Source organism: Solanum tuberosum, unplaced genomic scaffold (assembly GCF_000226075.1).
Source record: "Solanum tuberosum cultivar DM 1-3 516 R44 unplaced genomic scaffold, SolTub_3.0 scf00046, whole genome shotgun sequence".
In the NCBI taxonomy this organism is placed as follows: Eukaryota; Viridiplantae; Streptophyta; class Magnoliopsida; order Solanales; family Solanaceae; genus Solanum; species Solanum tuberosum.
The window spans coordinates 929,953-941,241 of record NW_006238971.1 but is presented as its reverse complement, the minus strand read 5'-3'; the positions used below and the strand labels follow the sequence as shown (position 1 = coordinate 941,241).

General features: G+C 38.9%; 2 protein-coding genes across 2 annotated transcripts; both read right to left on the bottom strand.

The window, feature by feature from the left end:
- Nucleotides 1-2,130: 2,130 nt before the first annotated feature.
- LOC107059894 (uncharacterized) lies at nucleotides 2,131-5,908 on the bottom strand. The gene is made up of 3 exons (XM_015306978.1): nucleotides 5,122-5,908; nucleotides 3,786-4,842; nucleotides 2,131-3,727 (listed from the first exon to the last, which is right to left on the bottom strand). Exons 1-3 carry the CDS (start codon nucleotides 5,906-5,908, stop codon nucleotides 2,131-2,133), a joined length of 3,441 nt encoding a protein of 1,146 aa, XP_015162464.1.
- A 3,024-nt stretch (nucleotides 5,909-8,932) lies between these two features.
- LOC107059893 (replication protein A 70 kDa DNA-binding subunit D-like) lies at nucleotides 8,933-11,056 on the bottom strand. Its single transcript, XM_015306977.1, has 8 exons — nucleotides 10,913-11,056; nucleotides 10,547-10,820; nucleotides 10,382-10,469; nucleotides 10,157-10,290; nucleotides 9,854-10,071; nucleotides 9,602-9,759; nucleotides 9,233-9,530; nucleotides 8,933-9,127 (listed from the first exon to the last, which is right to left on the bottom strand). The coding sequence occupies exons 1-8, from the start codon at nucleotides 11,054-11,056 to the stop codon at nucleotides 8,933-8,935; spliced, it is 1,509 nt and encodes a 502-aa protein (XP_015162463.1).
- Between the last annotated feature and the right edge of the window lie 233 nt (nucleotides 11,057-11,289).

Sequence of the window (11,289 nt, the reverse complement as noted above, 5' to 3'; positions counted from 1 at the left end):
ACTCCCTTATGTGGTTGTGGTTGTTTAGGATTCCACACTTGTTGTCTACCCTTACCCTGATGTTTTTTATTTCTTTGAACTTGAAACTCCTCTTTGTTCCCATCCATCTCCCTCTGATTCCCCATTTGTGTTTCTTTCTCTTCGCTTACTGTTCTATTTGCTCTACCATTCTGTCTGTCCCCTAGTTCCTTTTCTATTTCTTCCATCTTCTTAGGGTATAATACGGGATGTAAAACATAACATTCATGCTCATTGTGTCCTTGCAGCCGACAATTAGTACAGTATTTTGGGACATGGTCATATTTTATCCTAACGCATTTTTCCACTACTTCTCCCGATAGCTTCCGAACTCCGATGTCAATCCTTTTTGGGAATTCTCCTAATAGATCGACCTCAACCTTAACCCTTGCGCAGCTAGGTCGTGTTTGGTTCTTTGTTGCCATATCTACTTGTAGGGGATTCCCCACCGCAACAGCCAGCAAGAAGAGTGCCTCTTTCACAAAAAAAATTGGTGGGAGCGATGGAAAAGATATCCAAGCAATGGCTGTTGTTGTTTCTTCCTCTGGATCGGACATTGGATCCCACTTTAGGGTTCTCATTGGGTAGGACCATTGGCGATGAGTTAGGTAAAAAGCTGGCTTTGATAATAGATTTACATAATCCTCCATGTTAGCCGCTCTTATTAGTACGTGTCGATTACCCAAGAGTCTAATATTGCACTCCCCCTTCATTTCACATTGTTTAGGGATTATTGATCTTAGTTCTCTGATTTCCGGCATCCCATACGAAAACTTTCCAATGACCGCATATTGTAGATTCTCTTTGAAGATCATCTGTGTAACCTCCTCCTCTTCCCATATTATTCTTGGTTCTCCATGTAAATAAGAAATTGGTCTCATTGGTAGTGGTTTGGTATTATTTGGAGCAGATTTAAATAGTGACACAAAGTCTTTTTTCGTATCTGTCTTCAACAAACTCTAGCCAGTCTCCAGGGAGGATTGACCCGGTATCGTGGTGGCCATGGCCACCGGCGTTGATCTAGGAAAATAAATTGAAGTTATCGTCGGCTAGGGCTTAATTAAGTCTCCGTCAAAAAAATAATTTTTTAAAAAAAGATTTAGTATTGGTTGAGTCTCGATTCCATTTATTCCTTACTAGGGAATCCACCCGCGCTTCGCGCGGGTCCAAGTTGTGCTTTATTCGACTCTATAATATATTGCAGAAGCGTAAATGAAGATGCGGTCAATTTTTGGAAGTGTCGTAGACTGTGGCATTATTTTACTTGTGGCTTAAGTGCTGTAATGTGATTCCATGTTGCGTCGTCAAACATTCAATGTATTAAAGCAATTTAACGTTTGAGGTTTCTTGGTGGTCTTTATATTAAGTCGTCACATATTTGTAAGGACATCATTTGTTATAGTAATGTGACTGTCTTTGTATGTAACTCTACGTTTTGTAATATATATTATTTTTTTTCCATCTGGAGCATGGCCAACATTAGCATCTACCTGATCAATACAGTTGTCTATTCTGTGCAATGCTCCAATCTTACAACGAAATCACTATTTTTTTTCACCCCCATTGTTTTCAAACGTAATTTTCGTAGTCCCAAAGTTGCTACATATTGTTTGTTGTGTTGTATTGTTTGTTGGTGGCTCTGCGTACATGTGTATAAACTATACGCATTATATACAAAGGTATATATGACGGTTGTCTATGTAATAAGACCCCTACGTATGCAGTGTGTATAGTTAAATGTTACATATTTGTGACAGTACATGAATCATTCAATATTAAGTTTGTAAAAGAGGACTCATATTTGTGCTGCAAGTAGAAATAGTAAGCAAGACATTCATTTATTATTTTTAGCTTTTCAAATCAGCACTTTCCGTGAAGGTTGTCTATCATAGGTGCCCTCATCAGGTATGTAATCTGTGCTATTAAATTCCATAGGCAGCTGCACTGGTCTGTCTTCTATTAGTTAGGCCTACACGCGAGTGTTGCATTTGCATTCGACCTCCATCACGAATCCTCGTTAGTATGGATGTTTATCTGCACATGGGTCATTGCGAGAAGTTAGTTAGGCCATTATTTGGTGTAATGTATATTTATAATCGCCATACCAAACAGTTAATTGCTAAGAAATACCTCCTCAGTTTGCCCAATTCTTGGGCCGACGTTATGGAAGATTTCCCTATAAACAATATTTTTTATGTATGTAGGGTCATCTGTGTCCTCGTCCGCATTGACAATTGCCAATCCTTCTCTTGTTGTTACACGTGATACTGCGACATACAATTGGCCATGTGTGAATACTTGTTTTGGCAGATACAACCCAACTCTTTGAAGAGTTTGCCCCTGGCTCTTGTTGATGGTCATAGCATAACAGGGTGCTAAAGGAAGTTGGCGCCTGTTGAGCTTGAATGGCCACTTTGAATCGTTTGGTGACATGATAATTCTTGGTATTGTGACTCTTGAACCGATGTTCTTTCCAGAGATTATGTTTGCAGTAACAGACCAAATACCCAGATGCGTTATTATTAATCTTGTACCATTGCATAGGCCTTCAGTTTGATTTAGATTTCTAAGCAGCATCACCGGACTTCCTACTTTCAAGTGAATGTCATGGTTTGGGATACCTGGGAATCGTAAGTTGTTTAGGAATTCTGTTGGGTACAATATATCCTCCTCATTAGTATTCACGCTTGCTTTGCACACATTGTCCGAGCTATAGTAAGTTCTTCCTTCCCCAGGTATCAACTTCAGTATTTTCTCATTCAGTTCATGGACCATTTCATTTTTTGGTGTGAGTATGGCTCTTTCTTTCAAGTAGGATGGGTCGTTATAGTTCTGTAGCAGGGACGGATATACTGCCTCTACAATGAATTCTATCTGATTGTGCGATGTTGGAATGTATACATCAGCGGGCACATGAATGAGGTCCTTCTTATTATCTGCATAAACAGATCCATTTCCTATCTGCAAAAGCCATTTATCAAAACTTGCTATGTTCCGTGCTTCAGAACCCCCGACTTTTCCACAGCTAAGTCTCATATTTTCCGTCAATTCATAAATTGAGAAGTAGGGCCACAACTGCGAGTAGTTCAGCGCTGCATCCACAATATCACCTCTTGTTCCCTTTGGAATAACTGGGAGTATTTGGCGAAAATCACCACCACATACGAAAGTTATGCCCCCAAAAGGTTTCATGGCACTATTTTCATACCTATCTCGTAGAATATCTCTCAAGGTTCTGTCCAATGCCTCAAAGCACAATTTGTTTGCCATTGGTGCCTCATCCCAGATTATCAAAGCGGTCTTTTTAAGTAGTTCCGCTAATTGACTGCCTTGTTTGATTTCACATGTTGACTCTGGCGTGATGTCTAGAGGAATATGAAAGCGCGAATGAGCAGTCCTACCATTTGGTAATAATAAAGCTGCTATACCCGAAGTAGCGACGGGGAGAACGATTTTTGATTCTGATCTGATCTTCGAAATAATTGTATTCCACAGAAATGTCTTACCCGTACCACCATGGCCATGTATAAAAAATAATTTTCCTTCTTCGTTATCAACTGATGCTATTATTGCCTCATATGCCGGGCGTTGGCAAGTATTTAACAAAGCGAGTGATTGATCATGGAGTATTTGGAGTTTGTCTTTATCGTAGTCTAGCTCTTCATTGATTAGGCGATTTCCTACATTCCGCATTAATGTTATCCGACACCTGACAGTTCATAAGTATAGTAACAAAGAGATGTCGCAACTCGTTTCCAGAAGCCCACTGGGCCGCCTCAGACAAGCAGTCGTTCCACTCTTTGTCATCATCTAATAACCCCAAAGCGTAGCAGGCCTCTCTATATGTTTTATGATCTACTCCATTGATTCTTCTGATGCTTTCGAAGGAAGTACACCCTTTGACAAAATTTAGTAGCATACGCATGTAAAAACGTTCTCCACTTCCTGGATGTGCAAAGCAAATCCTGCCAACTGCGTGTCCCTTCTTCCTCCTGGTCCACTTTTTGTCTCTTACATTCCAAACCCAACGCGTTGGAAAATTGGAATATGTCAGCTCTCTTGCATCAGGGTATTCTTTGTTTGCCTCAAACCATTCTGTAAATTTTGTTTTTTCTAAATTGGGTCTGCTTAGTACGCTTTTAGCTGTCCTTGATTCTTCAAATATTATTGTGTTCTGCCCCTGTAAATGAAATGGTAAGCGCTCAACAGCCGGTTGCCTGTGATGTATATCAAATGAATAGATCCTCCAGCAAGCTTCTGTGGCTGATATGTATCTGCAATCTAGGTATTTTTTTATCTCATCATTTTCTATTGGTGTCCCGGTTGATTCTATTATTGTTGTGGCTCTATCAGACCCTTTATGAACATACTTGAATAGGTACTTGATCGACCTCGCATAATTGCATACTTCAACATTTATATGTGCATCAAACTGGACAAGCAAGTTCCTGTTATATGGGACAACATATCGGTTGTCTAAGCTGGCACCATTTTTCTTGACTTCAATACCTGTGTTCCGTCTCATATAAATAGGGAATCCATCTGAATCAAAATTTGTTCGGCCATTGTATTTCTTTGGAAAATGTTTTGTGCACTTGCCTTGTTTCATACATGGGCAACTGGGATTTTGTTCTCCACACAGTCCGTGCATCATGAAGTTTTTCACGACATTATACCCATCTGGATCTTCTCTGTAATCTGGTATTTCAGCGGATATTACTCTGTCGATATGATCTGTTGTGGGGTTTTTTTGTGTTTCATGAAGGAAAAGCAGTATATGAGCATGTGGCAAGCCTCTTTTCTGGAACTCAATTGTATATATACCTACAAACAAATTAGTATGTGGACGTGATTAGCATGTTGGTTAGGTGAATTGGTTGCTAGATATCCTGTATTCATAAAGAAGTGATGTAATTCTTAGTAGTTAAGCTTTGTAGGAGTTATGGTTAGGTCTTGTGCGCACATGTTTAACATTCTGTGATAATCTTCCATGTTTTTGGTTGCACATATATATGTACCTATATTGTAATTTAAAAGCATTGAGATTGCATTTTGTGTGATTTAGTAAGACAATATTGAAGATTATTGATTGTCATATCTTACATGCAATTATTGTCCCGAAAGGCTTATCTTTTTTAAGAATCCGCATTAGCTGCAACAACTTGATTTGGAAGACTCGGCATATAATGTCCACCCGGCAACCATCAGGATCTTGGTTTATTAGTCTCGTCATTGCATTTATTTCCGGCCACTTTGGGTTGCAAGTAAAAGTCAGGAACAAATCTGGGTATCCAGCCCACCGACATATAGCCATTGCATCTTGGTAATTTTGTGCCCTATAGCGAGGTCCTCCAGTGTGGGAGGAAGGTAGTATAATAGTTTTTCCCACCATTGAGCAATCTGAATCTCCACGTACAATAGCGTCCATTAAGCCACCATAAAGATCAGACCTTAATTTCTGTTGATTTTTCCGGATGTACCTAAATCTCTCTTCTTCAATTGCCATGTACCCATCCACAATGTACTGCTGCAATAGCCTGCCAGCTTGGAGTAGAGTGTGTCCCTCATTGAGGCGTTGTTGTATGCGGTATACATAAAATTGTCTCATTGTCAAGGTTGTCCGAGTGTATGTTTTTTGACTCTCAGAATGTAAAGGTATTCCAAGCCTATATCCATCTTCCCCATAGGGATGTATTAATGGGTAATTCATCGACATGAAGCTTGGGTGTAAATCTGTGATCCTTTGCAGTCCGTTCTTGCGGTGTTCCACAATGACATCTCGCTGGAAGTTAGCATCTGTAAGGTCTCCTACGATTAATCCAGCAACTTCAGAAGCCGTTGGTCTGTTGTATTGTCGGCCATCTTGGGTCCTTTCAGATAGGATGCGCATACGAAACTCTGCTTGTGGTTGTTCTCTGTATCTATCCCTTGCCATACGAAATTGATTTGACCAAAACATTATGCTCGTCTAGCATTTCAGATATTCCTTGTACGATTTCTGTTTCTACTTCTTCATGCATCAGACTTTTGATTCTATTCTCTATCTCATTATCCGTGTCATATATATAGAGTTGTGCAAATTGTGGACTTTTTCCAATTTCTGGTAATAGTGAGCCTATGTGATGATAATTTTGCCCACTTATTCTGAATACATAAGGTCCCTTAGAACGATTGATTGATCTATCAACTCGACCTCCCATTGATGTAAATGCAAACATGGAGTTATATACCCTGATATTTTTCCTAAAGTTCATCCCCATTTTCCCGGATTCAGTGCCCAATAGATATTTGAGGTACGGTGGTGGTTGAGTCAGTAATGGTACACAGATTCGTCCTTCCATACAGCAAAGTGCAAATTTGGGTTGTCGTGTATTTTTACTTTTGTCTGTCCGTTCCTCATACCACATAATTGACTGACAGTATTGACAGGTGTAGGTTGGCGGGCCCAAATTCAATCTTGTCTTGTATGCAGCTGTCATAGAAGTCCGGTGGGAGACAATATAAGTATTGAATTCATGAATAATGAAGTTCTGTACCTAATACAGGGTTATGTGTATATGTTATTATGTGTGTTGTTGACTGGGTGACAGTTGTACCTGTACTGTTCTGACTGGCCTGTCTGCTACTACTTATCTGCGGATGTATTACATGTGAGACGTCTGGACATTCCTCCATAACTGAGTCATTGGATTGGTTACAATGTCCGCCTGAGAAGATGTTTATTAAAAAAAAATTACACAGTATAATACATATTGGTTTCATCTGTAAGTATAGACTGTGTCAAGTTATTATGCATGACTAATATTACGTTGTATTTATGTTCCTACTGTAATGAGGCGTGAAGAGTTTCACATAATGTAAATGTATGGGAAAGATCGGTAGCAACTATTGTAAGGTGCTAGTATTGATTAATGGGGAGATGTCTTTCATTCCTTCTGTGTTGTAATGTTTAGGTGTGGGATCAACATACATAGTTAGTAGTTCAATTTGTTAAATCTGCTTGGGAGTTGTGCAGTGGATATATGGATCAATAGCAACTTACCATGTATTTGTCGATGCATTTCTGACGTTCTGATATCTGTTGCGTGCACCACCTTTTCCAAGATTTTGATGTAATATAGAACACGTTTTGCTTGCTTCAGTGGGTGACCTTTGTATTGCCTTTGAAGTAATGTGAGTTTACGCTTCAAACGCGCATACTTTCCCCGAAATTTTTTGAGTTTTCGTATTTCAACAATCCATTGGTTGGAGTTTGATGACGATGTATAATTCTTTATTCTCTGTTTCAACATGCTGTCTTGGACTGCTAAAAGAGGTAGAAGTTGTTGCAGTTTCATAATATGGGCGGGTACATCAGCAGGCCTTCTAAACGCCTTAATAATGTCTGATATGAAGTCCATTATGTCTGATCGAATATTCTGTTATTATGATTACCTGCCAATCCGACCGGTATTGAATTATTAACGGGGAGCACTTGAATTCTTATAAGGCACAGGGGTTGTTGGAGTTATGGGCAGATATCGTCGGAATAAGGGTGGTAAGCTATTTCAGTAAGAATAGGTTGGTGTTTTTTTGTAATAGTCGTTGTAGCGAGCAACTGGCAGTTGAGTGTTTTATGAAATTCCAAGCAACATATTTATAGTTAGCCAAAGGACACATTGTTTAGCCCATTATTGTGTAGCATTTGTATTGTTAGAACGAATCGGCTTTGTTTGAGTAATGGGAAGAGATTTTGGGAGTAATGGTGGTATGTTATTTCAATGGTAAGAATAGGTTGGATCTGATTCATAATACTTGTTGTACTGTGTAATTGGATGTTGTGTTTTTTTTCAAATTTTAAGCGGCATGTACTAAGCAAGCCAAAGGACATACATTTTGGAACTTTATTTATGCCGGTCGTTTTTTCTTATTTGAAGCGGCATGTACTACCCACGCGAAACGACACACTATTTGTGTCCTTTTTCGTGCGTCTGTTGTACCCCTAGTCGGAGTCGGCATTGTTTGATTAGTGGGCAGTGTTTTGGGGATTAAGGTTGGTGTGTTATTTCATTGGTGAATACGTTGTTTTTTAATTATAATTAGCGAGTAACTGGAAGGAAGTGAAAGGACACACTGTTTGAGGCCTTATTCATATTGAATGGAAATATGCCTTTAACAGTGATGTGTGATTTTTTTTTAAATGATTGGTGGTATATGGTGTTATTTATTTCTATTATATCTACGTTATCGAATACATTGGGGGTTTATCTAGTATAGTTCTCATTTTAGTTTCAATCGATGTGAATTGTGTTTATTTTGTGGAGTTAGATTCCGGTGAAGGTATTGGATTGCACAACTCGTTTGTGCAAAAATATAAATGCCTGGCAGCACACCGGGATGCGGTAGTACACATTGTCTGTTTTGAGGTTTGTAAACCCCTGTTTGTGGTTAACGTACGTTTGGGTGTTGTAGTGTGGGTTAGTAAGAATGACATTGTGGTAACTATACAAGAGGTATAATCTAAACTATTTCAACACGGGGCAACAGAAAAGCAAAAGAATGGAGTACTTTGCCTCGAACCTTGCTTTCTATATGCGCAGTTTCTGTCTAAATTAGAGACGTGCATTAGGTTCTCGCATTGTCATTTGAAATTTAACTGGTTATTAGAAGGTAGACTTCATATATTCAACAGAAGGTGGACATGAACACATTGTAAATATAGACGCATTTTTGAGTGCGATATTTCTTGGAGTTGAGGAAACATAATACCCAATCATTCCACATATGAACAACATTTGCTATTAAATCACCCAAGTATGTACTCGTTAATTAATAATACCCTGACAAACAAAAAAGGAGCTAGTTGATTACAATAATACTTCTACGGTCCGTAGTATATTTAATTGTAACTAAGGATCTAAATGTGCATTATTTTTTAGGTGTCTCCATCACTTTCTCCGTCGAGGTGTATGAAGTTCTTCCTTTTCTTTATTAGCCTTCTTGCATAAACTCTTGTGTTGCCATTGGAAGTCCCTTCCCCGTCGTCCAGATGTTCTTCTGAGTTGTTTGTGTGTGAACCTCCTGCCTTTTGCACATGTGAGTTCTGCATCGCTTCCATTTTGAGTTTTTCCTGTAGTTTACAATGCATATTTAGCATTAAAAGGGATGTAAGTTGCACGTTTAGCTTTGGAAATCAATGATGAATGTATAAAATAGATAGGTATTATAACATTACCTTTTTTTCTTTGTTAATGCGGTGTTGCAATTCCAATTCTTCATCCGGCACAAACACTTTTGTAACCGTATAATTTTCCAGCCCCTCTTTCAAATTGAAGTTGGTCAATTTAAGCTTGAATACAAAATCCTTGCCGCAGAGGCTCTCAATTAGCGATGGAACATGCGTATCACCTTTGGACATTCGATTTACCAAACTTGGAAAGCCGAAGTATCGAGCAAACTTTTCCGCAACCCCATTAAAAAGAACCAAAGTTGTCTTCCCACTGTTGTCTTTTACCTTAATGTGTATCTTGTACCTGTGTGTGCCATAAATAATTAGTGTTTGAATAAAAGTAAGCATTTGGTACATTCATAACTGTTTCCATACCTAACCAATGGGAAGTCACATTCTTTTCCGCACTTATTGCAGGTGTAGACGCCATCTTTAGGTTCTATTTTTTTGTTGCATAAGTTGCACGATATGTAGTGCCAATCAAAGTAGGTGTCTATTTGACTGATCTGAGCACGCAATGTAACAAAGCATTCCTAGTAATTGAAAAAAAATCAGTTCAATATGCAGTCAAAGCCTGTTGATCTATTGTATTGTTCATAAGGTACGAATGTTGCTTAACGTACTAACCTCTATGTCATAACTCCAGTCCGAATCCAGTAACTCAGTAATAGTCATCCGGTTCTGGAACATTGCCTCCGCAATAGGTATGTTACTTCCATTACCACTCTCAATTGTTTGTATGTGAACGGGTTTGGTTGCAAACTTTTGAATCAATGAGGTGATGTGGTCCATTTGCAGATTCACATACGTTTTGGTTGCTGCTGTGGTGGCAAAAGTAATTTCACCTGTTACAAAATAAACTTTACATGTCACGTTGACCTAATAACGTTAAAACTGCACTTAACTGATATGCTCTGTAATAGTATTTACCTCTAAATTCCTTCACTGTTGTTGCCGTAACAATGACAATGTATGGACCGGATTCAGGGGGGAATAAGTACGGGTAAAATCCTTCCCCGTAATCCTCCCAAAGGGTTATTTTGGCTGTGGCAGACCTGTCCTCGCTAAACAAACAACGTAACATGTTAGTGTTATGGTTGCTGTTTGGGGTTACTTAATATAAGTGGAAATAATCAGATGAGATTTGGTAATTACGGATCAGTAAGAATTTGAAGGTCTCGTTTTTTCCACTTTGAACCAACACTCTCTAGATCACCTATTCCACATATGCATCCAACCACATCTACAAGTTCAATAGGGAGAATATTAAGTACATACGGGGATGAATGTGCGTTAGATAATTGAAGTGAAAAAGTTTACCTGATAGGTAGGTGTTGTTATTGACCCTTGAGCGAACAATGTTTGGCCGAATAAACTGGAAGCCATATTTAGGGATATTAACAGTATCACTATTTATTTTTTGTATGGCAGTTATTCGCAGAAAAGTGATTTTAACATCAGATTGTACGGGTCTGTATTCACCCATACTTTCAGCGACCTTAAAGTTCCTGATAATGATCACAGAGCCTTCGGCTAAATTAGCACGAAACCGGTTGACTTGATTCTTCCAGATTACCGCATGGACCAAAGTTCCCTGTTACATTTACATGTCAGTTGGTAAGTGCATCCGCAATAACCTGACCAACAACAATGTGGTTAAAAGTTGAAATGAAAGGGGGGTATTACCTTTTCGTCAATAAGTATCATGTCTAGACTTATCATCTCATTGCTTCTCTTGTAGTTTTTAAATTCCCACATCCGGCAAATTCGTACCTTAACAAACCAGTCATCCCTTGTAGTATCCAAATCTGAAAGAAGTGAGTAGGCCATATGGTTGTGACAATTAAAGGTTAGAGGAAGAAGAATTGTGTGTTTTTAAAGAAAGGCAGAGAGGAGTTATCGATAATGGGTGTCTTGGAGTCTGCAAGGCATTATATAGATATTGAGGGAATTTGAAAGAGGGTTACAACCGTTAGGAAGAGACGCATTGTTTTGGAAGCACATTTACGAATAGGCGCAATTTGGAACAACCGTTATGTCCAGAAGTCGTGTTTAGCAAGAGA

What these genes read in the sequence shown, in the direction of transcription:
- LOC107059894 (XM_015306978.1), bottom strand. Translation starts at nt 5,908, where the DNA reads ATGCGCATCCTATCTGAAAGGACCCAAGATGGCCGACAATACAACAGA. An exon ending in TTTCGGGACAATAATTGCAT is followed by an intron (nt 4,843 to 5,121) that starts GTAAGATATGAC and finishes ATTTGTTTGTAG; the next exon opens with GTATATATACAATTGAGTTC. An exon ending in TGCTTGTCTGAGGCGGCCCA is followed by an intron (nt 3,728 to 3,785) that starts GTGGGCTTCTGG and finishes ATGAACTGTCAG; the next exon opens with GTGTCGGATAACATTAATGC.
- LOC107059893 (XM_015306977.1), bottom strand. Translation starts at nt 11,056, where the DNA reads ATGGCCTACTCACTTCTTTCAGATTTGGATACTACAAGGGATGACTGG. An exon ending in TGATACTTATTGACGAAAAG is followed by an intron (nt 10,821 to 10,912) that starts GTAATACCCCCC and finishes TAAATGTAACAG; the next exon opens with GGAACTTTGGTCCATGCGGT. An exon ending in TGTGACTTCCCATTGGTTAG is followed by an intron (nt 9,531 to 9,601) that starts GTATGGAAACAG and finishes TGGCACACACAG; the next exon opens with GTACAAGATACACATTAAGG.